This window comes from Tachyglossus aculeatus, chromosome 26 (assembly GCF_015852505.1).
Source record: "Tachyglossus aculeatus isolate mTacAcu1 chromosome 26, mTacAcu1.pri, whole genome shotgun sequence".
Taxonomy (NCBI): Eukaryota; Metazoa; Chordata; class Mammalia; order Monotremata; family Tachyglossidae; genus Tachyglossus; species Tachyglossus aculeatus.
Window position 1 is genome coordinate 670,433 of NC_052091.1, and position 25,599 is coordinate 696,031.

At 58.4% G+C, this 25,599-nt stretch overlaps 2 protein-coding genes across 4 annotated transcripts; one reads left to right on the top strand and one right to left on the bottom strand.

The window, feature by feature from the left end:
• Positions 1–9,175: 9,175 nt before the first annotated feature.
• Positions 9,176–17,213, top strand: MARK4 (microtubule affinity regulating kinase 4). 3 transcript variants are annotated; one of them, XM_038767425.1, is made up of 18 exons: positions 9,176–9,255; positions 10,362–10,562; positions 10,671–10,724; positions 11,449–11,497; positions 11,581–11,646; positions 11,741–11,811; positions 12,015–12,071; positions 12,543–12,779; positions 13,036–13,155; positions 13,499–13,598; positions 13,882–13,991; positions 14,088–14,238; positions 14,520–14,734; positions 14,848–14,951; positions 15,143–15,409; positions 15,559–15,638; positions 15,967–16,011; positions 16,115–16,270. In XM_038767425.1, the coding sequence occupies exons 1-18, from the start codon at positions 9,202–9,204 to the stop codon at positions 16,183–16,185; spliced, it is 2,052 nt and encodes a 683-aa protein (XP_038623353.1). In that variant the 5' UTR covers positions 9,176–9,201; the 3' UTR covers positions 16,186–16,270. The 3 variants fall into 3 exon arrangements, with proteins under 3 accessions (XP_038623353.1, XP_038623352.1, XP_038623354.1); XM_038767424.1 differs by lacking the exon at positions 15,559–15,638 and having other exon boundaries at positions 16,115–17,213; XM_038767426.1 differs by lacking the exons at positions 9,176–9,255; positions 10,362–10,562; positions 10,671–10,724; positions 15,559–15,638 and having other exon boundaries at positions 11,462–11,497; positions 11,586–11,646; positions 16,115–17,213.
• Positions 17,214–17,582: 369 nt separating this feature from the next.
• On the bottom strand, positions 17,583–21,115 carry CKM (creatine kinase, M-type). Its single transcript, XM_038767211.1, has 7 exons — positions 20,923–21,115; positions 20,691–20,845; positions 20,476–20,608; positions 20,204–20,375; positions 19,038–19,161; positions 18,701–18,890; positions 17,583–17,761 (listed from the first exon to the last, which is right to left on the bottom strand). Exons 1-7 carry the CDS (start codon positions 21,113–21,115, stop codon positions 17,583–17,585), a joined length of 1,146 nt encoding a protein of 381 aa, XP_038623139.1.
• Positions 21,116–25,599: the final 4,484 nt, after the last annotated feature.

The following is a 25,599-nucleotide window of genomic DNA, read 5'->3' on the forward strand; positions in this document are numbered from 1 at the left end:
ACAACCCGTTCAAAGCCTTATTATAATAATGATGGTATTTGTTAAGCGCTTACTATGTGCAAAGCACTGTTCTAAGCACTGAGGTTACAAGGTGATCAGGTTGTCCCACAGGGGGCTCACAGTTTTCATCCCCATTTTACAGATGAGGTAACTGAGGCACAGAGAAGTTAAGTGACTTGCCCAAAGTCACACAGCTGACAATTGGCGGAGCTGGGATTTGAACCCATGACCTCTGACTCCAAAGCCCATGCTCTTTCCACTGAGCCACACTGCTTCTTGAAGGCTCTGAAAGCTCACCTCCTCCAGGAGGACTTCCCAGACTGAGACCCCCTGTTCCTCTGCTCTACGCCTCTCCCTGCCCCACAGCACTTGTGTATATATGTGCATATTTATTATTCTATTTATTTTATTAATGATGTGTATATATCTACAATTCTATTTATTTGTATTGATGCTATTGATGCCTGTCTACTTGTTTTGTTTTATTTTGTTATATGTCTCCCCCTTCTAGACTGTGAGCCTGTTGTTGGGTAGGGATTGTCTCTATTTGCTGCCGAATTGTACTTTCCAAGCACTTAGTACAGTGCTCTGCACAGAGTAAACGCTCAATAAATATGATTGACTGACTGAATGAATGAATCTCCTCCAAGAGGCCTTCCCTGACTAAGCCCTCCTTTCCTCTTCTCCCACTCCCTTCTGCATTGCCCTGACTTGCTCCCTTGATTCATCCCCCTTCCCAGCCCCACAGCACTTAATGTACATATCTGTTATTCATTTATTTATATTAACGTCTCTCCCCCGTGTAGACTGTAAGCTCATCGTGGGCAGGGAATGTCCTTCCTTCCTTCAATCGTATTTATTGAGCGCTTACTGTGTGCAGAGCACTGTACTAAGTGCTTGGGAAGTACAAGTTGGCAACATATAGAGACGGTCCCTACCCAACAGTGGGCTCACAGTCTAGAAGGGGGAGAATGTCCCTGTTTATTGGTATATTGTACTCTCCCAAGCACTTCGTACAGTGCTTTGCACACAGTAAGTGCTCAATAAATACAATTGAATGAATGAATGAAATGTGGGACAGGGACTGTGTCCAAACTGATTAACTTGTATCTACCCCAGCGCTTAGAAAAGAGCTTGGCACAGAGTAAGCTCTTAACAAGTACCATAATTATTACTATTATTTATCAGGGCAGGGTAGGGGGCAGGTGCAGCAGAGGACAGCAAAAGCAGGGGATAATCTAGCCAGGAGACAGGCATTAATATCCCACCCCACTACATCAAACAGAAACTCCTCACCCTTGGCTTTAAAGCATTCACTCAGGTCACCTCCTCCTACCTCACCTCCCTGATTTCCTATTATAGCCCATCGCGTGTACTTCACTCTTCTAATGCCAACATATTCACTATGCCTTGATCTCATCTATCTTAGCGCCCACCCCATGCCCACGTCCTGCCTCTGGCCTGGAATTCTCCCCCTTTATATCCAACAGACCATCGTTCTCCCCACCTTTGAATCCCTATTAAAAATCATATTGCCTCCAAGAGGCCTTCAATCAATCAATCCATTGTATTACTTGAGCGCTCACTGTGTGCAGAGCAATCAATCAGGTAGTGCAGAGCACTGTACTAAGCGCTTGGGTCAATATCACTGAGTTGGCAGACACATTCCCTGCCCACAGTGAATTTACAGTCTAGAGGTGGAGACAGACATAAATCAATTATGGATAGGTAAATAAGGGCTATGAGGCTTAGTAGGAGAAGGCATCTTGGAAGAGATGCGATTTCAGGATGGTTTAGAAGGAGGGGAGAGTGAATTTCTGCCAGATATAAAGAGGGAGGGTGTTTCAGGCAGAAGAGGCAGGATGTGGGCCCGAGATCGATGGTGAGTTAGATGAGATCGAGGTACAGTGAGAAGGTTGGCATTAGAGGAGCAAAGGGTGTGGGCTGGGTGGTTTGTCAGTAGCAAATCAGGGAGGTAAAGTAGGAGGGCATAAGGCGATTGAGTGCTTTAAAGCCGATGGTAAGGAATTTCTGTTTGAAGCGGAGGTGGGTGGGCAACCACTGGGGGTTCTTGGGGAGGGCTTAGCCTACCTCCACAAAGCCTTCGTTTCCCCTACTCCCCCTCCTTCTGCGTCACTCTTGAACTTCGATCTGTCCCCTTCAAGACCTTGCTATTCACCCTACCCTCTCTTCCCCATCATTTATATACATATCCATAATTTATTTTAATGCCCATCTCCACTTCTAAACTAAAAGCTCCTTGTGGGCAGGGAACCTGTCTACCAACTCTGTTGCACTGTACTGTCCCAAGTGCTTAGTAGAGTGCCCTGCACACAGTAAACACTTACTAAATATAATTGATTGATTGATTGCTCCATGAGGTCACTATCTGTGAGTGGAGAGGCAGTCTGGGTCACTGAGGGCTGGAGGGGTCGTTGGGAAGGGGCTTCTTGGCAGGACATGAACAGGCCTCGGGCCTGGGTCTCCAAATTTGTAACCCTGGGCTCCCCTACCCACTACGGCACAGTGGCGGTGGGGGCTGGAAGGCAGGAGGTCTGTGCTGGTGGTGGTCGGGACAGCCCTGGCGGGGGTCTGGGGATGGGCTTGGGGCTGCTAGGGATCATAGGGGAGGCTGGGGGTGGGGCTGGGATGTTCAGCAGGGGTGAAGTTATAATAATAATAACTATGGTATTTATTAAGCACTTATTATGTGCCAGGCACTGTACTGAGCACTGGGCTCATACAAGCAAATCGGGTTGGACACAGTCCCTGTCCAATGTGGGGCTCATAGTCTCAATCCCCATTTTAAAGATGAGGTAACTGAGGCACAGAGAAGTGAAGTGACTTGCCTAAGGTCACACAACAGACAAGTGGTGGAGCCGGAATTAGAACTCATGACCTTCTGGCTCCCAGGCCCGTGCTCTATCCACTATGCCATGCTCCTTCCCTATGAAGAGTGGGGCTGGTCCAGAAGGGTTGGGGCAAGGCAGAGAAGAGCTGGGGGAAGGATTGGGGCAGATGAGCCCTCTGGGCCCCATGAAAGTGATGCCCCACCCCACCGCTAGTGAGAGTTACAGGGGGGACTGGACCCCAGTGCCCCTAGATGCCCTGAGCCTACTGCTGGTGGGCCCAGGGCTAATAACAATAATAATAATTGTGGTATTTGTTTTGTACTTACTATGTGCCTGGCACTGTACTAAGCACGGGGGTAGATGCAAACAAATCGGGTTGGACATAGTCCCACGTGAAGCTCACAGTCTCAATTCCCATTTTACAGATGAGGTAATTGAGGCCCAGAGAAGTGAACTGACTTGCCCAAGGTCACCCAGCAGACAAGTGGCAGAGCCGGGATCAGAACCCATGACCTGATGCTGGGGCAAGAGGGAGGAGGAAATTTAGTCCCTGCCCTCAAGGGGCTGACAGTCTTGGGAGAAGGCACAACACACACACACACACACACACACACACACACACACACACACACACACACTATCCTGGGTGCTGGGGGAGGGTCATAGGTTGGAGAACTGATGGTTTCTGCCCTCAAGGGGCTGCCAGACTAATGGGAGACAGACACACACACATAGGCACACACATACTGTGCTTGGTGCTGTGGGTAAGGAGAGCAGAAGGCTCAAGCCCTGCGCTCAACCTGCTGCCAGTCTGAAGGGGAAAGAGAACACACACATACACACACTCTCGGCCGCCCCCAGCCCCCAGGCATTAATTGACAAATCTGGCTGGGAAGTCTTAGCTGACCCATCCAGAAACTCCTCACTATCAGCTTCAAAGCACTTAATCATCTTGTCCCCACCTACCTCATCTCCCTACGCTTCTACCACAACCCAGCCTGCACACTTTGCTCTTTTAATGCCAACTTTCTCACTGCCCCTCCATCTCATCTATCCCACCGTCGACCTCTCGCCCTTGTCCTGCTTCTGGCCTGGAATGCCCTCCCTCCTCAAATCTGACAGACAATTACTCTCCCACCTCTTCAAAGACTCACTGAAGGTACATCTCCTCCAGAAGGCCTTCCCTGACTAAGCCCTCCTTTCCTCTTCTTCCACTCCCTTCTATGTTGCCCTGATTTGCTCCCTTTATTCATCCCCCCTCACAGCCCCACAGCACTTATGTACATACTTATAACTGCATTTATATTAATGTCTTTCTATCGCTCTAGACTGTTAGCTTATGGTGGGCAGGCATTGTGCCTGTTACACTGTGCTCTCCCAAGCCCTTAATTCAGGGCTCTGCACATAGTGAGTGCTCAGTTGACTGACTGACTGACCGACCCATCCAAAGAAGAGAGGATCAAAGCTCTTCTGAAATCCCACCTCGTCCAATGAACCTTCCCAGCTCCTTGAGCCATTATCATCTCCTCACCGGGCCTCGTTCTCGCCTGTCCCGCCATCGACCCCCGGACCACGTCATCCCCCGGGCCTGGAATGCCCTCCCTCTGCCCATCCGCCAAGCTAGCTCTCTTACTCCCTTCAAGACCCTACTGAGAGCTCACCTCCTCCAGGAGGCCTTCCCAAACTGAGCCCCTTCCTTCCTCTCCCCCTCGTCCCCCTCTCCATTCCCCCCATCTTACCTCCTTCCCTACAGCACCTGTATATATGTATATATGTTTGTACATATTTATTACTCTATTTATTTATTTATTTATATTTTACTTGTACATATCTATTCTATTTATTTTATTTTGTTAGTATGTTTGGTTTTGTTCTCTGTCTCCCCCTTCTAGACTGTGAGCCCACTGTTGGGTAGGGACTGTCTCTATATGTTGCCAACTTGTACTTCCCAAGCGCTTAGTACAGTGCTCAGCACATAGTAAGTGCTCAATAAATACGATTGATTGATTGATCATCCCTTCAGCCAGTTCTAACACTTATGGATTTATTTAAATCGATCCTCAGCACTCATGTACATACGCACTTTATTCAGTTATCCATTTTGACCTAACTGCAAATACTCAGTAGAAAGAGCCTGGGCTTTGGAATCAGAGGTCATGGGTTCAAATCCCAGCTCCGCCAATTGTCAACTGTGTGACTTGGGCAAGCCACTTAACTTCTCTGGGCCTCAGTTACCTCATCTGTAAAATGGGGGTTAAGACTGTGAGCACCCTGTGGGACAACCTGATAACCTTGTAACCTCCCCAGCGCTTAGAACAGTGCTTTGCACCTAGTAAGCACTTGGAGAAGCGGTGTGGCTCAGTGGAAAGAGCACGGGCTTGGGAGTCAGAGGTCATGGCTTCTAATTCCAACTCCGCCACTTGTCAGCTGTGTGACTTTGGGCAAGTCACTTAACCTCTCTGTGCCTCAGTTCCCTCATCTGTAAAATGGGGATTAAGACTGTGAGCCCCACATGGGACAACCTTGATTACCTTGTAAACCCCCCAGTGCTTAGAACGGTGCTTGGCACATAGTAAGTGCTTAACAAATACCAACATTATTATTATTATAAATGTCATTATTATTATTATTATATATTCCATAGAACATAAGCTCTTAGTGGGCAAGGAACATATCACTCTCCTGCTCTAGATTGAAAGCTCACTGTGGGCAGGGAGTATGTCTACCACCTCTGATAAATGGCTCTACTGTACTCTCCCAAACACTTAGTACAGTACTCTGGACACACCATAAGTGCTCAATAAAAGAGACTGATTGATTGATCACTTTATTCTGTACCTCCCAAGTGGCTAACCCAGTTCACCACATCAAGTCGGCGCTCAGTAAATGCTATTTCTCCTCCTCCTCCTCTCAATCTCGGAAGGCCTCCTGGAGGGGAGACGTTTTAGACAGCTTTGGCGGTAGGGACAGCTAGTTTGGGAAGCAGGGAGGGGTACGATCGTCCATCTATTAATCAATCGATCAATGAATCGTATTTATTGAAAGCCCTTACTGGGTAAACCACGCGGTGGGAAATCATCATCATCATCATCAATCATATTTATTGAGCGCTGTGTGCAGAGCACTGTACTAAGCGCTTGGGAAGTACAATTTGACAACATATAGAGACAGTCCCTACCCAACAATCAATCAATCAATCAATCGTATTTATTGAGCGCTTACTATGTGCAGAGCACTGTACTAAGCGCTTGGGAAGTACAAATTGGCAACACATAGAGACAGTCCCTACCCAACAGTGGGCTTACAGTCTAGAAGGGGGAGACAGAGAACAAAACCAAACACACTAACAAAATAAAATAAATAGAGTAGATATGTAGAAGTAAAATAAATAGATAAATAAATAGATAAATAGAGTAATAAATATGTACAAACATATATACATATATACAGGGGCTGTGGGGAAGGGAAGGAGGTAAGATGGAGGGGATGGAGAGGGGGACGAGGGGGAGAGGAAGGAAGGGGCTCAGTCTGGGAAGGCCTCCTGGAAATGTAAGCTCATTGTGGGCAGGGAAACTGTCCACCAACTCTGTTCTACTGTATTCTCCCAAGCGCTTAGTACAGTGCTCTGCACGCGGACCTCAATAAATACCGTTGATTTATTGATTGATTGAAAAAGGCCCAGGAGAGGTGGGCTGGGTTGCCGGTGAGACAGGGCTTGGCTGGTGTCAAGGGTTGGGGAGGGGGAGAGCTGAGAGTAGCCCGGCAGGCGACCCCGGGGGCTAGGCAGTTGTGCTTTTTGGTCACCTCTCAAGCTCCAGAGCTAAGCCTGGCGGCAGAGGGATGGCAGAGGCCAGCTGCTGGATTGGGGTTGGGGCGGGGGGCTTCCATGGGCTCCCCAGGCCCGACTCAGTCGTATTTATTGAGCACTTACTGTACGCAGAGCATTGTACTCAGCGCTTGGGAGAGTGCGACACGACGATATAATAGACAGGCCCCCTGCCCATGATGAACCTACAGTCTAGAGGGGGAGACAGACATTAATATAAATAAATGACAAGATATGTACATAAATGCTGAGGGGCTCTGACGGGGGTGAATAGACTGTGAGCCCCCTTTTAGACTGTGAGCCCACTGTTGGGTAGGGACTGTTTCTATATGTTGCCAATTTGCACTTCCCAAGCGCTTAGTACAGTGCTCTGCATATAGTAAGCGCTCAATAAATACGATTGATGATAGATACAAGCTAACAAGGTTGGTCACAGTTCATCTATTTTTTTCTGATGGTATTGACGCCCGTCTGCTTGTTTTGTTTTGTTGTCTGTCTCCCCCTTCTAGACTGTGAGCCCGTTGTTGGGAAGGGATTGTCTCTATCTGTTGCCGAATTGTACTTCCCAGTGCCCTGCACACAGTAAGCACTCAATAAATACGACTGAATGAATGAATTAATGATGTTTATATTTCTATAATTCTATTTATTCTGGTGGTATTGATGCCTGTCTGCTTGTTTTGTTTTGTTGTCTGTCTCCCCCTTCTAGACTGTGAGCCCGTTGTTGGGAAGGGATTGTCTCTATCTGTTGCCGAATTGTACTTTCCAAGCGCTTAGTACAGTGCTCTGCACACAGTAAGCGCTCAATAAATACGACTGAATGAATGAATTAATGATGTTTATATTTCTATAATTCTATTTATTCTGGTGGTATTGATGCCTGTCTGCTTGTTTTGTTCTGTTGTCTGTCTCCCCCTTCTAGACTGTGAGCCCGTTGTTGGGAAGGGATTGTCTCTATCTGTTGCCGAATTGTACTTCCCAAGGCCTTAGTACAGTGCCCTGCACACAGTAAGCGCTCAATAAATACGACTGAATGAATGAATTAATGATGTTTATATTTCTATAATTCTATTTATTCTGGTGGTATTGATGCCTGTCTGCTTGTTTTGTTCTGTTGTCTGTCTCCCCCCTTCTAGACCGTGAACCCGTTGTTGGGAAGGGATTGTCTCTATCTGTTGCCGAATTGTACTTTCCAAGCGCTTAGTACAGTGCTCTGCACACAGTAAGCGCTCAATAAATACGATTGAATGAATGAATAAAGGCAGCAGGTCAAGGAAACGCTGAGGTCCTCCAGCCCGGCCTCGGAAGAGGACTCTACCAAGGATGTGGCAGTCGTGAGGGACGATGGAGGGTCCACAGGACGGACCCCGGCTGGGTTTGGGGACTCCAGCAGCGGGGTTTCAGGGCTCAGAACTCCGGGGATGATGAGTCAGAGTCTGGCTGGGTGAATGTCTGAGTGCAGGTGTGAGACTGTGACATTCGTGTGTGTGTTTTGGCATGGGCATCTCTGAGCGTCTCTGCCAGGGTGTGAGTCCCCGCGCGAGGATGAGGGGGTGTTGGTGCCCCACGGTCAGTGAGCAGGTGTGCGTGGCAGGGCGGGAGGCAGGAGTGGGAGCGTGGGAGCGTGCGGTGGGTGGATGTGCAACGCGTGCGATGTGCAGCGTGTGAGAGTGCGGCGTGTAGGAGGTGTGTCAATGCCCGGCGTGTCAGTGTGCGGCGTGCGTGGTGGCTATTGTGCGAGTGCGGAGTGTGGAGGTGCGCAGGGTGTGCGATTGTGTGGTGCGTGAGTGCAGTGTGTGTGTGTTCACTATGGGAGAGGATAGCGTGTGCATGTCCACTAGGTGAGGTGGGCCTGATTCGGGGACGGTACCAGGCCTGACCCCCGCCCCCGCCCCTCCTCCTCCTCCTCCTCCTCCCTCGTCCTCCTCTCTGGCTGCAGGGTTGTGTGCCCGTGCCCCGGGAGCGGGGAGCGGGGGTCCCGGGGTCCTCGCCGGTGCCTGCGCCTTTAAGGCAGGGACGGGGGGAGGGGCCGCTCCTGGCCGGTGCCCGCCCCCCCCGCCCCCACCCCCCTCCTCCTGACGTCTCTTCCTTCCCGTCCCCGCCGCCGCCGCCGCTACCGGAGCCTCCGCCGGGCCCGGCCCGCGCCCCCCGCCCCCGCCCATGGCGCTGCCCACCGGACCCCCGCCCCCCCGGGGCCGCTAACCCCCCCCCCCCCCCCCCGCCCCGGGCGGCAGCCGGGGGGACCGAGAAGCCCCCTCCCCCCGCCGCCGGTGGCCGGGCCGGGCCGGGCCCCGCCGCAGCCCCCGCCCCCCGCCCGCCCGGACGGGCCCGGCCTTTGTGCGCGGCCGGAGGACAGCGGAGCCCGCCGGGCCGGGCCGGGCCGGGCCGGGCCGGGGTGAGGGCGGGGGGCCCGGGGGGAGGGCCCGGGGGGAGGCCGCGAGGGCCGGGGCGGCTCCGCGGGGGGCCCCCCGACACCCCCACCCCCCGAGCCCCTCTCCCGGCCCCCCGGTCCCCCGGCCGAAGATGTCTTCTTCCCGCACAGCGCTGGTCCCGGGCAACGAGCGCAACTCGGACACGGTGAGGGGCGGCCGACCGGGAGGGGCCGCAGGCGCGGGGAGGGGGCGCGCGGGGACGGGCCGGGGGCCAGCGAGCCTCTCGCCCCTCCGGGGAGGTTGAGGGCCGCAGAGGATGGGGGGGGGGGAGGGGGAGGAGCGGAGGCACGGACCGCCCCCCTTCCCCCCTTCCCCTTCCCTCCCCCCCCTCCGCCGCCGCCGCCGCCGGGACCCTTCCCCCCAACGCCCGGTCTGCCTCTTCATGGCCGCGCTCCCGAGCCCGTGTCGCCCCCCCCCCCCGCACCCGCCCTCGTGACCGTGTCCCCGTGTCTGTCACGCGTGGGGGTCCCGCCCCCCCTCCACTCTGACCCCTGACTGGGTCCCCCGTGACGCCACCGCCGCGGGAACCTCCGGTCCCCAGGGTCCCCTCGACGCCCCTTACAGCCGCGGTTCCCTAGCAACGGCATCCCCCGAGGCACGGCTCCCCGGGTGGGGGGGGGGGTTTGTGGCCAGATGGTGCCAGCACCACCCCCCTATACCAAGGCCCCCTCGAACCACCCTCCTCGGACACCCCCCCCACCCCAGACCGGACTGACCTTCACCTCTCCCCTCGGCCCCTGAGGAATCCTCGGGGAAACTGAGGCAGGAATGGGTCAGGGATGGAAGCAGGTTCCCACTGGTGGTGTCATCCCGTCCCACCCATTCCTGAGCCCTCGGGAGCCCCGGGGGCAGAGCAGCCAGGCTGCACGGGGAGTTCTGGGGCCCAGGCCTTCCTGCCTCCTCTTCTCCCCCTCTCCCTGCCCTCTCAGAATGGGCAGGTGCGTCTGGGAGGACCCAGGGCCCACGGAGGCCTGGTAGACCAGATGCCAGGACCTTTGGGTCCGGTCCCAGCATCTCCGGACCTGCCGTTCCCGGGAGCGCACCCCTCTGCTCTCCCATTCGGCCCTGCCCGGCCCGGTCCTGCCCCGCAATGCCCAGCCCTGCTCTCTGGAACTGCCAGGGGCCAGGCAGTGGGTGGCGGGGCGGGGCGGGGGGCCAGTGAGCTCAGCTCTCTTGGGCGAGTGGAGGCTCGCTTGGGCGCCGGGGCTGGGCCCGGGCTGACCCCGCTCCCCCTGCCCCCCCCCCCCTTAGCACCCCCCACTCGGGGGCAGCCGCTCCTCGGACAAGGGTCCATCCTGGTCCAGCCGCTCGCTGGGCGCCCGCTGCCGCAGCTCCATCGCCTCCGGCCCCGAGGAGCAGCCCCACGTGGGCAGCTACCGGCTCCTGCGCACCATCGGCAAAGGGAACTTCGCCAAGGTCAAGCTGGCCCGGCACGTGCTCACCGGCCGCGAGGTGGGGCGGGGCGGGGCCCCTTTGTGTCTCTGAGGGGCTGGGGGGCCGGAGGAGCTGGGGGGGACGGGGGCGACTGCACCTCTGAGGGGGGGCTGTGTCTCCGCCCAGGTCGCCATCAAAATCATTGACAAGACCCAGCTGAACCCCAGCAGCCTCCAGAAGGTGAGGACCCCTGCCATGAAAACTTGGAGCCCCTCTTTTTCTCCTCTTCCCCCCAGTCCCCTTCCCCGCCTCTCTCCTCCCTTCTCTTTCTCTCCCTCCTTCTCCTCTCCTGCTCCTCCCTTTCCCTCTTCTCTTTCCCTTTCCCACCCCATCCTTATTCATTCATTCAGTCATATATATTGAGCACTTACTGTGTGCAGAGCACTGTACTAAGCGCTTGGGAAGTACAAGTTGGCAACGTATAGAGACGGTCCCTACCCAACAACGGGCTCACAGTCTAGAGTAGAACAGTAGAACAGTGCTTTGCACATAATAAGCGCTTAGTAAATGCCATCATTATTATAGAGCCCTTTCCCTTCCTCCTCTTCCTCCCCTTCTTCCAATTCCCTTCCTCCCCCTTCCCTCCTTCCTCTTCCGTTCCCCTTAATGTCTTCTCCTCTTCTATCCCTTCCCCTCCCATCCTCTCTTTTTCCACCTCGCCCCTAGAATGGCAGCTGAGGGGGCTGGGGCAGGGAGGGTGAAAGGAAGTATCACCCCTGCCCTGCCTCCAGGAGACTCCAAGAGGGTGGTCCCTAGGCCAATCTCTTCTCAATCCTTATGGGACACCCTGAGCTCTGTCCCATGTGTCAGCTCCTGGCCGCAGGCCCTGGGGCTGTCTCCCTCCCCCCCTGCCCCCCTAGTCCCGGCCTGACTCCAGCCGTGTCCCCCCCACCCCTCCCTGCAGCTGTTCCGTGAGGTCCGCATCATGAAAGGCCTGAACCACCCCAACATCGGTGAGCCGTGGTGGGCGCCGGGGGTGCGGGAGGGACCGGGGCCAGGTGCGAGGGCAGGAACGCTGACCCTGGGGCTGTTGCAGTGAAGCTGTTTGAGGTGATTGAGACGGAGAAGACGCTGTACCTGGTGATGGAATACGCCAGCGCCGGTGAGGACCACCTCTCAGCCTTTTATCCTTTCCCACCCCCTGGAGGCATCCGCCCCGTAATCCTAACCCCCTCACCCATCCTGTCTGTCTTCAGGGGAAGTTTTTGACTACCTCGTGTCCCACGGACGCATGAAGGAGAAAGAGGCTAGGGCCAAGTTCCGCCAGGTCAGGGTCATAGGGGTGCACGGTGCGTGTGTGTGTGTGTGTGCATGTGTATACGCACGCGTGCAGCGGCTGGCAGCTCTGCACACAGTAAGTGCTTAATAAATACGAGTGAGTGAACGAGTGGCAGGGAGCGGTAGGGTTGGATCTGGAGGTCGGGGCTGTAGGGAGGCCCAGGGTTGAGCTCGGTCCTGTCCCGTCCTCAGATTGTGTCGGCCGTGCACTATTGTCACCAGAAGAACATCGTTCACAGGGACCTCAAGGTGCGGCCGCAGCCCCTTGCCTCTCTCCCACCCGGAACCTGCTACTGCTGCTCAGCCCAGCCTGCCGAGGGCCCCACCCACTCCCCCATCTTGCCCCCTCCCACTTACCCATCTTGGGCCCATTTGTCCCTGCCGCCACCCCCTCGAGTCCAGCCACGCCTCCCATTGTGGGAGCAGCGTGGCTCAGTGGGAAGAGCGCGGGTTTGGGAGTCAGAGGTCGTGAGTTCTAATCCCAGCTCCGCCACTTGTCAGATGTGCGACTTTGGGCAGGTCACTTCACTTCTCTGTGCCTCAATCACCTCATCTGTAAAATGGGGATTTAATCTGTGAGCCCCGTATGGAACAACCTGATAACCGTGGATCTATCCCAGTGCTTAGAACAGTGCTTGGCCCATAGTAAGCAATTAACAAAGACCATCATTATTATCATTATTTGGCCCAGCCCAGCGCCCCATCTGACTCTGCCCACAGGCCGAGAACCTGCTGCTGGATGCTGACGCTAACATCAAGATCGCAGATTTCGGGTTCAGCAACGAGTTCACATTGGGCTCCAAGCTGGACACGTTCTGCGGGAGCCCCCCCTACGCCGCCCCTGAACTCTTCCAGGGCAAAAAGTACGACGGCCCCGAGGTGGACATCTGGAGTCTGGGGGTCATCCTGTACACCCTGGTCAGCGGCTCGTTGCCCTTTGATGGCCAGAACCTCAAAGTGAGCAGGGGAGGGGGCCTAGGGGGACAAGAGACCCCCGCCTAGGAGAGAGGGAGGGGCCAAGAGACCCCCGCATGGGGGAAGGAGGAGCCATGTGGGAGGGTCGGGGGGCGGAGGGGGGATCAAGAGAGCATGGCGCTCGCCTGTCTGCACTACCGAGGAGCAGGCTGGTGTGGGGTTAGTGGGGGCCACAGAGGAACGGGCCAGCCCCAAGGGGTTACTTCACTCAGAACACACCTCCTCCCCTCCCTGCCAGGAGCTGCGGGAACGCGTGTTGCGGGGCAAGTACCGCGTCCCCTTCTACATGTCCACGGACTGCGAGAGCATCCTGCGCCGCTTCCTAGTCCTGAACCCCGCCAAGCGCTGCCCCTTGGAGGTGAGGCATCCCGGCCCCGCCCCATCACCCACCTGGCACCGCCCCCAGGCCCCCTCTCCCCACTCTCAACCACCCCACCCCGTAGGGGTCCTCCACTGGGGAGGCCCGTGTCATCGGGCCGGGCCGAATCGGACAGGAGAGAGTGGGGCCTGGGGAGCTAAGCTTCCCTCCCACGGGACAGATTTCCGTCCCAGGCGGCAACGGCAACGGGGGCGGAAGCAGCAATTAGCTAATAAGCCCGGAGGCTAATTACAGGGTGCCGGGACCGAGATGTGTTGGCAGGGGAGTCGAGGAGGCTGGGCGGCCTGGGAGCGGGGTTCTGACCCCCTCCCCCTCCCCCCAGCAAATCATGAAGGACAAGTGGATCAACATCGGCTACGAGGGGGAGGAGCTGAGGCCGTACAAGGAGCCCGAGGAGGATTATGGGGACACGAAGCGAATCGGTGCGGGGCAGGGAGTTGGGGGCCACATGGAGTACCTTGGGATGGGCACTGCGCTGGCCGTTGGGTGGGCGTGAGGGCGGGATTCTCAGCCCCCGTCTCTTCCCTCCTCCCCAGTCCACTCGAGGGTGGAGATGGAGGATTAAAGGGTTACAAAGCACTTTGGTGAGGGGTGGGGGGGTGCACAGAATGTTGCAGGATGGGCACCGTGTGCCAGAGGGAGGGGAAGGGGAGGCATGCTGGCATAATTCTGAACCCCCGTGTCCTCCATCTACCCCGTCCCCAGAGGTCATGGTGGGGATGGGCTACTCCAGGGAGGAGATCAAAGAGGCACTGAACAACCAGAAATACAACGAGGTCACCGCCACCTACCTCCTGCTGGGCAGGAAGAACGAGGTAGGCCCGGTGGGGCGGGGTGGGTCTGGGGGCGGGGCCTGGCGGGGGCGGACCCCAGCCTGCTTCAGGCTCAGACTGTGACCGTGGACCCCACAGGAGGGCGGGGACCGGGGGGCCCCTGGCCTGGCCCTGGCCCGGGTGCGGGCGCCCAGCGAAGGCAACGGCACGGCCAAAGGGTCCGGTTCTGGCCACAGCAAAGGTCAGCGCGGCTCCACGTACCACCGGCAGCGCCGGCACAGCGACTTTTGTGAGTCCCGACCCCTGGTCCTTGTTTCTCTTTCCCTCACCTGGGGAAGGGGGCCCACTCCCTGAGTGGGTGGGGTGGGGTGATTTTCAGCATCTGAAACCTCGTGACTCCTGGGCCCCTCCCCTCATTCCCTTCCCCTCATCCCTTCATCCCATCCTCTTCTCAGCCTCTCCCCTCATCCGCTTCCCCCCATCCCTCATGCCCTCTCTCCCCAGGGAGGGCTGTTTGGCAAGAGAGAGGCCCGGGGGCACTGATCTGTGGGCACCCCCTCCCCTCCACAGGCGGCCCCTCCCCTGCGCCTCTGCACCCCAAGCGCAGCCCCACGGGCACGGGGGAGGCCGAACTGAAGGAGGACCGGCTACCGTCCCGTAAGGCCAGCTGCAGCGCGGTGGGCGGGAGCCGGGGCCTGCCCCCTCCCAGCCCCATGGTCAGCAGCGCGCACAACCCCAACAAAGCAGAGATCCCAGAGCGGCACAAGGACAGCGCCGGTCCCCCCGTGAGTGCCCAGGGTCCATGCTGGGCCCCTCAGCCCCCCCCCGCAATTCTGTGCCCTTTCGGTCCCCCCACCTGCTGTGCCCCCTCACCCTCTTCCCCGCGCTCTGCCCACAGAACAACCTCCCCCCCAGCACGATGACCCGTAGGAACACGTATGTTTGTACTGAGCGCCCAGGCTCCGAGCGCCCCTCCTTGCTTCCCAACGGCAAAGAGAACAGGTACGGGGCAGGGGTTGGGGGGAGATGGGGGCCGGGGCGGGGGGAGAGGGAGCGGAGAGGAGGGGCTTGGTAGTGAGGGCGGGGAAGCCTTATGGAACAGGAGAGGAGGGAGGGCCGGGGACCGTGGCCGGGGTGGGGTTGGGTTGCCGGGGGGGATCTGATTCCGAGTCCTTTCCCCCTTCCGCCCCCAGCTCTGGCCCCCCAAGGGTGCCGCCTGCCTCTCCGTCCAGCCACAGTCTGGCGCCCGCCTCGGGCGACCGCAGCCGCCTGTCCCGCGGCTCCACCCTGCGCAGCACCTTCCACGGGGGGCAGGTGCGGGACCGCCGCGGGGGGGCGGCTGTGCAGAACGGCCCCCCCGCCTCGCCCACCCTGTCGCACGAGGCCTCGCCGCTACCCCCAGGCCGCAGCCGGCCCGCCGCCAACCTCTTCAGCAAGCTCACCTCCAAGCTGACCCGCAGGTGAGGAGGGCGGCTCCCCGGGGGGGCGGGGAGGGCCGGACCCACGCTCAGCCTCCTGTGGCCTCTGACTGCTGACCTCTCTGCTCTCTGCTCCTTGCCTTTTGCCCTTCCTTTGCCCACCCCTCCACCACCTCCCCCCGTCCCCGCAGGGTCACTCTCGACCCGTCCAAGCGGCAGAGTTCAAACCGCTGTGTGTCGGGTGCGGCCCTGCCCCAGGGATCCAAGATCCGTAAGTCTTCCCTGTCCCCTCCCGCCCTCTGCCCCCCGATGGGGGCTTCCTGTCCACTTCTCTGTCTCTCTGTCGCTGCCTGGTCTCTGTCTCTGCTCCCCCCACTCCTCCTGTCTTTCACTAACAGCCAGGCTGAGTGCAGCTGGGCCCCTGCCCTGCCCCGCAGCCCCGGGTCAGGTCAGGAGCCCAGAGACCCGGCACCACTCATGGGTCCGCCCGAGCCCGGTAGGGGCGTCTAGGGTCTGTTGGGGGGAAAGGAAGAGTGAGGCAGGAGGGGGGTTGGGCCCCGGGGGGCAAGCCACAGTCATAGGCCACTCCCTGTTCCCAGGGTCGCAGACGAACCTGAGAGAATCGGGGGACCTGAGATCACAAGGTAAGGACCCCCCGGATCTTCTGTCCCCCGTGACCTCCACCCCCGGCTGCCGACCCCGCATCCCCTCAGCCCCCTTAACCACCCGTCTCCCCCGGCCTCGCAGTGGCCATCTACCTGGGGCTCCGAAGGAAGCCGCCTCCGGCCCCCGGCTGCTCCGATTTCCCTGGAGCGTGAAGCTGACCAGCTCGCGCCCGCCCGAGGCGCTCATGGCCGCCCTGCACCGCGCCACCCACGCCGCCCGCTGCCGCTGCCGCCAGCCTCAGCCCTTCCTGCTGTCCTGCCTGCACGGGGGCGCTGGCGGCCCGGACCCCCTGTCCCACTTCGAGGTGGAGGTGTGCCAGTTGCCGCGGGCCGGCCTGCGCGGGGTCCTGTTCCGCCGGGTGGCGGGCACGGCCCCGGCCTTCCGCTCGCTGGTCAGCCGCATCGCCGACGACCTGGAGCTCTAGGGCCGGAGCCCTGGCCCCGTCGCCCCGTCCCCACATCTCCCGTTCCCCGCCCCCCAGCCCCAACGAAGACGCGGGCCCCGACTCCCCCTCCCCACCCTTCGCAGGGACAGAAGCAGGGGCTGCGTCTCCCACCTCCCGGGCTGGGGCGGGGACCCGGAGCGGGCTTCGAGACTGAGCCGGCTGGGAGAGATGAGGGGGCCCCCGCCCCGCCATCGCCTCACTCTCCACCACATCTCTCTCCCGCTCCCAGCCCCAGGCTCCACCAAACCAGATGCGTGTGTTAGGGTGGCGGCAGAGCCGAGCCCAGGGCGGGTGTGCAGGGGGTCTCCTGGCAGCTGATTGGGGGCCAAATGGCCGCTTCTCCCTTCACCTCCCTTGGGGTCCGGCTCTGCCCCCAGCTCCTCGCACCGCCCTCCCCTCCCGCCCCCAGGCCAGGGGAGGGGCCTCCATCCGTCAATCTGCCAGGGGCTGTGCAGCCCCCACCCCTCCTCAGGGACACTGCCAGCCCCGCCTCGCCCCGGGAAGGCAGCCGCCAACATCGTGATATCTGGGCCAGGCCCCCTCCTCCCGTACCACCCCCCCTTCCCAGGGCCCGGCACTTTGTACAAACCCTGTAAATAGCCCCCTTTCCCTGCCCTCGCCCCACCCCCCCCGGGTCCATCGGGGTGTGCCCCGCCCTCACCAGGCGCTGCCACTGCTCCGGTTTTTAAGTTATTACCCCTCTACCCTCCTGTACCGACCAATAAATATAGGAGACCCCCAACCCCTCGCCGTCTGCTTCTCCCCCGCTGCCCCACCCACCCGTGGAAGCCCTCAGGGGCAGAGCTTGTGGGCCCTTGAGATGGGGACCCCCTGAACAAACCCACGGCTGGGGAAGGGGGTAGTGGCAGTCCAAACACCTCCCCGGGGTGAGAGGCCCGTCCCCCACTCCCGACCCAGTTCCAATCCCCGTCTTTCCTCCGACGACGTTGCCCCTGTGGGTTAGGGACCCTGAGGCGTGAATTCCTCGGTTAATTGCTGCCCCCTAAGAAAGGCAGAATCACACAGCTGGGCCCCACACTGCTTTTAATGCAGCTCCGTGGAAGGAGCGAAGAGGGGGTGGGGCCCACCGTCGGCGGGGCCATCCTACTTCTGGGCGGGGATCATGTCGTCGATGGACTGGCCTTTCTCCAGTTTCTTCTCCATCTCCACCATGAGCTTCACCCCGTCCACCACCAGCTGCACCTGCTCCACTTCCGAGGAGCCCAGGCGGTCGGCGTTGGAGACGTCAAACACGGAGCCCACGGCTGCTGTGTCCACGCCGCCTGGGGTGGGAGACACGGGGGTCAGCTCGGAGCTGGGGGTGTGGGAAGGGGGGACAGGCAGGGATGGGAGGGGTCTTCAGGTAGGAGAAGGGGACGGGGGTCAGCTCAGAGTTGGACAGGGGTCGTGAGGGGGCTTACTGGCAAAGATTGATGGCCTTGCTGGAGAGGGGAAGGGGACAAGGGTCAGTTCAGAGCTAGAAGGTGGGGTCAGGGACTGGTGGTGATTGGTGACCTCGCCAGGAAGGAGGGGATGGTGGTCAGCTCGGAGCTGGAGGCGATTGGGGCCTTGTCAGGGAGGGCAGGGAGATAAGTGAGGATGGATTTGGATGAGAAGAAACGGGGTGGGCAAGGATGGCCGGGGGGCATGAGGAAGACTGGAGGGGCAGGGAAAGAAGAGGTGGGGGGGTGGGGATGGGTTGGGGAGATGAGTAGGTCAGAGGAAGAGAGGAGGTAGGTGATGAGTAAAGGGTGAGACAGGAGCAGGTGGGGCGGGGCAGGGGCGGAGGACGGGAAAGGGATAGGGAAGGAGGTGAGAGAAGGGGTGGAGCAGGGAGTGTGCGGGTGGAATTGGGCGGGGGTTGGGGGAGAGAAGTGTCAAGGAGCCTGAAGAGCAGTCTATGGCTCTCCCATTTGTCTGCTGTGTGACCATGGTCGAGTCACTTCCCTTCTCTGAGCCTCAGCTACCCCATCTGTAAAATGGGGATTAAGCAGTGAGGCCCATGTGGGACGTGGACCGTGCCTAACCTGACTAGCGTGTACTTATCCCAGCGCTTAGAACAGTGTATGGCTCATAGTAAGCATTTAACAAATGCCATAAAAAATGGAGTGGGATGGGGCAAGGGGTAGAAGATGGGGAGAGGCAGGAAAGGGTGAGGGGTGGGTGGCACTGGACAGATGTAGGAGGAAGGAGTGTGGTTGAGCTGGGCGGAGGAGGCGCACCTGTGCCCCGTTTCTGCAGCCGCAGGCGAGTAAGGATCTCTTCGAACTTGGGGTGCTTGCTGAGATGGGCCAGTTTGACGTGGACCCCCCCACGCAGGCCAGTGCCAAGGTTGGAGGGGCAGGTCAGCACGTAGCCCAGGTGTTCGTTCCACATGAAGGGGTGGCCGGCCTTCTTGAAGATTTCCTCGATCTAAGGGTTGAGAGTGTGGAGGCTGGCAGGGGTGGGGGAGGAGTGGGGAGCCCCGACAGGACCCCCAAACTGGGCCCGGACTCCCCCCAGCAACGCCACCCTCGGAGGGAGAAGGGGGGGGGCCTCGGGTCAGGGGTCAGAGGTCACCTTCTGCAACCCGACGCAGAAGCGGCGGAAAACCTCCTTCATGTTGCCGCCCTTCTCCATGGAGATGACCCGGAGATGATCCTCCTCATTCACCCACACCAGGAAACTCTTGTTGTCATTGTGCCTGGGACCAGTGGGAGAGAGATAGTAAGAACTGTGGTATTTGTTGTGGGCCAAGGAAGTGCCGAGCACCGTACTGAGCGCTGGAAAAGATACAAAGCCTAGTGTTGGGTAGGGACCGTCTCTATATGTTGCCAACTGGTACTTCCCAAGCGCTTAGTACAGTGCTCTGCACACAGTAAGCGCTCAATAAATACGATTGAATGAATGAATACAAAAGCGTCAAGTCCCACATGGGGCACAGAGTCTAAGTAGGAGGGAGCGTGCGGAGTGACTCCCCATTTTGCAGGTGAGGGGACTGAGGCACAGAGAAATTAAGCGACTTGCCCAAGGTCACACAGCAGACAAGTGGAATTAGAACTCGGGTCCTCTGAGCCCCAGGCCCGTACTCTTTCCACTAGGCCACGCTGCTTCTCAGCGAGTTGGGCAGCAAGCGATCAGCAGAGGCAGATCAGAACCTCCGGGCCCCCGAAGCATTTCCAGCCCCAGACCCCTCCTCCCCAAAGTCAGTGCTGTTTTCCTCCCGAGCGCTTAGTACAGTGCTCTGCACGCAGTAAGCACTCAATAAATTCCACTGATGGTGATGAGGATGATAATAATAATGGCATTTATTAAGCACTTACTGTGTGCAAAGCACTGTTCTAAGCACTGGGGAGGTTACAAGGTGATCAGGTTGTCCCACATGAGGCTCACAGTCTTAATCCCCATTTTACAGATGAGGTAACTGAGGCCCGGAGAAGTGCCAACTTGTACTTCCCAAGCGCTTAGTACAGTGCTCTGCACACAGTAAGCGCTCAATAAATACGATTGATTGATTGAAGTGACTTGTCCAAAGTCACACAGCTGACAATTGGCGGAGCAGGGGTGTGAACCCATGACCTCTGACTCCAAAGCCCGGGCTCTTTCCACTGAGCCACGCTGCTCCCCAATGATGCTTTCTCAATGATGATGCTTTCGAGGGGGGCTCAACATGAGGATCCGGCCCAGCCCCCGCTGGGGGCAGGGGATGGAGGCAGGGCGGTAGCAGGCCCGGGGAAGGGGCTCACCAGATGCCACGGGCGTCAGGCCAGTCTCGGGCCATGCCGGAGGCCAGCAGCAGCGGGGACACGGGCTTGTCGAACAGAAAGTGGTCGTCGATCAACTGTTGCTGCTCCTGCTCCGTCATGCTCTTGAGAGGGTAGTACTTACCCTTGAACTCGCCCGTGAGGCTGTTCAGGGCTGGCGAGTGAAAGGGAGGGAGTCGGGGGTCAGTGCGGCTACCTTGAGGGTCGGGGGCGAGGGGAGGGTCGCGGCGGCGGTGGAGAGGGGGTGGCCTCACCATCCACCGAGAGCTTTTCCACGGCACGACGCTCCCCGCGGGAGCAATGTGGGGGCAGCGTGTAGCCCTTGATGCTACGACCCGTGCGGACGCGGCTGCTCAGTACATAGTTGGGGTCCAGGTCATCGCCGCCCTGGGGTGGGGTGGGGGGAGAGAAGGACTTTTAGCCACCGCCCCCCACCCAGCTGGCCTCCCCCGCCGCCCTTCTCCCCCACCTTGAGATTTTCGTGGTTCAGGTCCGTCTTGTGCTTGTCCGTGGGCTTGTAGCCGCCGTGGCGGTCATGGATGATGGGGTCGAACAGGTCCTTGAAGACCACGTACGACTCCTCGTCCCCGGCCACGCAGCCCACCGTCATGATAAACGGGTGTCCTGGGGGAGAGGGTCAGAGGTCACCGGCCGCTCCTCCCCGCGGCGCCTCCCGCCCCCGGGCGCGGGGAGGGCCTCACCGGGGTTGTCCACTCCCGTCTGGATGATGTCGTCCAGGGTGAAGCCGCTCGGGGTCTCCTTGTCGCGCAGCTTCTTGTACAGGTCCGAGGTGAGCACCTTGGCCATGTGGTTGTTGTGCTTGGTCAGGTCCGGGAACTCCTCGTCCGGCTTGAAGTTCAGTTTGTATTTGTTGTGGGTGTTTCCGAACGGCATGCTGGCGGCGGCGGCGGCCGACCGGTCCTGGCGGGAGACCGGGGGCTCTCAAAGCCCGTCCCCCCCCCTCTCCCCCGAGAGTCCCGGGGGGGCGGTTCGGGCCCCTCGCCCTCGGGGCTATTTTTAGCCTCTCTGCCCCGCCCCTCCCCCGCAGCTGCCTCCTCCCTCGCCCCCCCCGACGCCCTCCGCCTCCTTCCCGGCTCCTCTTGCCCTGACTCAGCTGCTCCGGGCACCGGGGAGCCCCGGTTCTTGCTGCCAGGACCCCAAACCCTCTGGCTCTCCCTTGCGTCTCCGGACCCACGAACCTTGCCGCCCACATCCTGTTCCCCCCGGATTTGGGGAGATCCTGGCGTCCCCCCGTCCCCCAAGAGGGTGACGCAGACCCCCTCCCTCCCCAGTCCTTTTAATCTCCCGAAACATCCAGATCCCCTCGTTCCTGTAGTTCTCCAATTTCCCCAGTTTTTCCCCCCAGGTCTCCATAATAATAATGATGACGGCATTTGTTAAGCGCTTACTATGTGCAAAACGCGCCGGGGAGGATACGAGGTGATCAGGTTGTTCCATGTGGGGCTCACAGTCTTAATCCCCTTTTTACAGATAAGGTAACTGAGGCCCAGAGAAGTTGTGACTTGCTCAAAGTCACACAGCTAAGTGGCGGAGCCGGGATTTGAACCCACGACCTCTGACTCCAGAGCCCGGGCTCTTTCCACTGAGCCAGGCTGCTTCTCCATCCTTAGCGGCCCCTGTTTTCCCCAATCAATCAATCAATCGTATTTATTGAGCACTTACTGTGTGCAGAGCAGTGTACTAAACACTTGGGAAGTACAAGTTGGCAACATATAGAGACGGTCCCCCACAGTCCCCTCCGGCCTCTCAGCACCCCAGGACCCCGAATCCGTCCGGTGCCCCCCGCCCCGGTACCTGCAGACGGCCTGGTATTGGTTTATTCCCACAGTCACGGTGACCCGCGGGGGAGGCTCTGCCAACGCGCTTTATAGCGGTCCCCGGGGGACGGAGGGGGCGGGGGGGGGGGGGGACTGTCACCTGCTCTGGCTGCGATTCTAGCGGGGGTGGGGGGCAGCAAGAGGAGGGAAAGCTGAATACCTCCCAACCCCAACCCAACTCGGGCATCGCGCCATGTGGGCCTGGCAGCCCCCCCACCCCAAACACACCCACACCCGCAGGGTGAGTCGCTGTCCAGCCTTGTATGGCCGAATCGAGTCTGGCACGAACCCAGATGCTTAATCCCTCCTCCCCCCGGGCCCTCCTCGCCTCCACCTAAAACTGCTGAGTGGTCGCTGGCGGTCGCACCCCGGACGGGGAGGGAGGGTCGGCCTCGACAAGGGTAGGGGGGACGTGCCCCGGCCCCGAAAGCCTTCCCTCTCCCAGCACCCCCAGCCTCCGCCACCCCTTGGTCCCACCCAGGGGTCCTGTGACCACCTCCCTCGGGCTAGGGCTGGGAAACACTCCCCCCCCCCCCCCCAATCTGGAAATCGGGAGATCTGCGTGGCCTAGTGGATAGAGCCCGGCCTGGAAGAGGGAAGAACCTGGGCTCTGCTACTTGTCTGCTGCGTGACCTTGGCTTCACAGACTCTGTCCTCTCCTGGTTCTCCTCTTATCTCTCCGGCCGTTCATTCTCAGTCTTCTTTGCAGGCTCCTCCTTCCCCTCCCATCCCCTTACCGTAAGGGTTCCTCAGGGGTCAGTTCTTGGTCCCCTTCTGTTCTCTATCTACACTCACTCCCTTGGTGAACTCATTTGCTCCCACGGCTTCAACTATCATCCCTTGGTGAACTCATTTGATCCCACGGCTTCAACTATCATCTCTATGCTGATGATACCCAAATCTACATCTCCGTCCCTGCTCTCTCTCCCTCCCTCCAGGCTCGTGTCTCCTCCTGCCTTCAGGACATCTCCATCTGGATGTCTGCCCGCCATCTAAAACTCAATATGTCCAAGACAACTCCCTCCCAAACCCTACCCTCTCCCTGACGTTCCATCACTGTTGACGGCACTACCATCCTTCCCGTCTCACAAACCCGCAAGCTTGGCATCATCCTTGACTCCGCTCTCTCGTTCACCCCTCACAACAAATCCGTCACCAAAACCTGCCGGTCTCACCTCCTCAACGTCGCCAAGATCAGCCCTTGCCTCTCCATCCAAACCGCTACCGTGCTGGTTCTCATCCTAGCCCGACTGGATTACTGCATCAGCCTCCTCTCTGATCTCCCATCCTCCTGTCTCTCCCCACTTCAGTCAATACTTCACTCTGCTGCCAGGATCATCTTTGTGCAGAAACGCTCTGGGCATGTCACTCCCCTCCTCAAAAATCTCCAGTGGCTGCCTGTCAAACTACAAATCAAGCAAAAACTCTTCACTCCCAGCTTCAAGGCTCTCCATTACCTCGCCCCCTCCTACCTCACCTCCCTTCTCTCCTCCTACAGCCCAGCCCGCACCTCTGCTCCTCTGCCGCTAACCTCCTCACTGTACCTTGTTCTCGCCTGTCCCGCTGTCGACCCCCAGCCCACGTCCTTCCCCTGGCCTGGAATGCCCTCCCTCCACACATCCGCCAAGCTAGCTCTCTTCCTCCCTACAAAGCCCTACTGAGAGCTCACCTCCTCCAAGAGGCCTTCCCAGACTGAGCTCCCTTTTCCCTCTCCTTCTCCCCATCCCCCCACCCTACCTCCTTCCTCTCCCCACAGCACATGTATATATATTTGTACAGATTTATTACTCGATTTTACTTGTATGTATTTACTATTCTATTTATTTTGTTAATGATGTACATATAGCTTTAATTCTGTTTGCTCTGACTATTATGACACCTGTCTACATGTTTTGTTTAGCTATCTGTCTCCGCCTTCTAGACTGTGAGCCCTTTGTCTGGTAGGGACCGTCCCTATATGTTGCCGACTTGTACTTCCCAAGTGCTTAGTACAGTGCTCTGCACACAGTAAGCACTCAATAAATACGATCGAATGAATGAATGAATGAATGAATGCAAGCCACTTAGATTCTCTATGCCTCAGTTCCCTCACCTGGGAGTCCATGTGGGACATGGGCTGTGTCCAACCTGGTTAGCTTGTTTCCTCTGGACTGTAAGCCCATTGTGGGCAGGGAACAGGCCTACCAACTTTGTTACATTGTATTCTTCCAAGTGCTCAGTGCTGTGTTCTGAATTCAGTAAGCGCTCAGTAAATTTGATTGATGGATGGAGGGGTGGGGGAGTGGGGATTGCAGCCCGACCACCTAGGCTCTCCCCGCCAGCAAGGGGCACTATGTTTGGGGCCTTGGGCACTGCCCCTTGCCCACGTTCCCGCCCCTGGGGCTCCCGTGAGTCCCCCAACCTAAACCCATCCCGAGACAAATTCTCCCAACACTCTTCGCCCCCGCCGACAAATACCGATCCAAATACCGAAGCACTCTACTAGGCATTTGGGAGAGTGTGCTAGATTTCATAGACACGGTCTGACTAACGCTAAAATAAATTACAGTCAGGAGAAAAATTACTTGTAGTGATAGTATTTGTGGGCAGATAGTGTGTAAGGATATGAACACAAACATATTCTCTCTTTCTGGACTATCAACTGGTTGTGGACAGGGAATGTGTCTACCAACTCTGTTACATTGTACTCTCCCAAGCACAGTGCTCTGCACTCAATAAATAGCGATTGAGTGATTAAATACCACAGGGATAACAATAATAATAATTCAATCAATCGTATTTATTGAACGCTTACTGTGTTCAGAGCACTGTACTAAGCGCTTGATGATGGCATTTGTTAAGCGCTTACTATATGCCAAGCACTGTTCTAAGGGATCCAACTGCCGGTCTGACCTGCCCCACCCCGCACTAGATTCACCCCTCCAGCGGGTTTGCCCCGATCCAAACCATCCCTCTGAAGGAAGAAGTCGTTCCCCAGGTTGGAGCCTCTGAGGGGAAACGGAGGCAGAGGGTCTGGACAGCCGATGAAGCCCGAAGGCCTGGGGTCCAGCTCCGTCTCCATCCTTGGATGGGGGACAGTGGAGAGCAGACGGGGCTAGGCCAGATTGGGGCACAGGGCAGCTCGGAGGGGCAGAATCTAGGGGACATGGTGGGGGACAGGCCAGGGACACACCATGAGCGAATGTCACCACTCCGGGTATTTTTAGCAGCGACTCGGGTTTCTGCTTCCCTGCAGGGCCGGACTCGTTGGTCCGAGACTAAGAATAACCCGACACCCCCCTCCCCGCGAAGCTCGGGGGAGCCCCCCGCTCAGACCCGCCCCCGGGCCTACCCACTCGCTCCTTGGGGAGCGGGAGGGGGAGTGGGAGGAGGCTCCCTCATCGCTCCTCCCTCCCCAGCCTGGTTTGAAGTTTGGGCCTTTTAGGGGCCGAGTGCCCCGGGGGGTCGTAAATCATGAGGGGACCTGGGGGATGGGGCGGGGGGGGGGGGGGGGGACCAGCTCCTCCGCTGCCCCTCTCCTTCTCCCTACCCCTGCCCTTG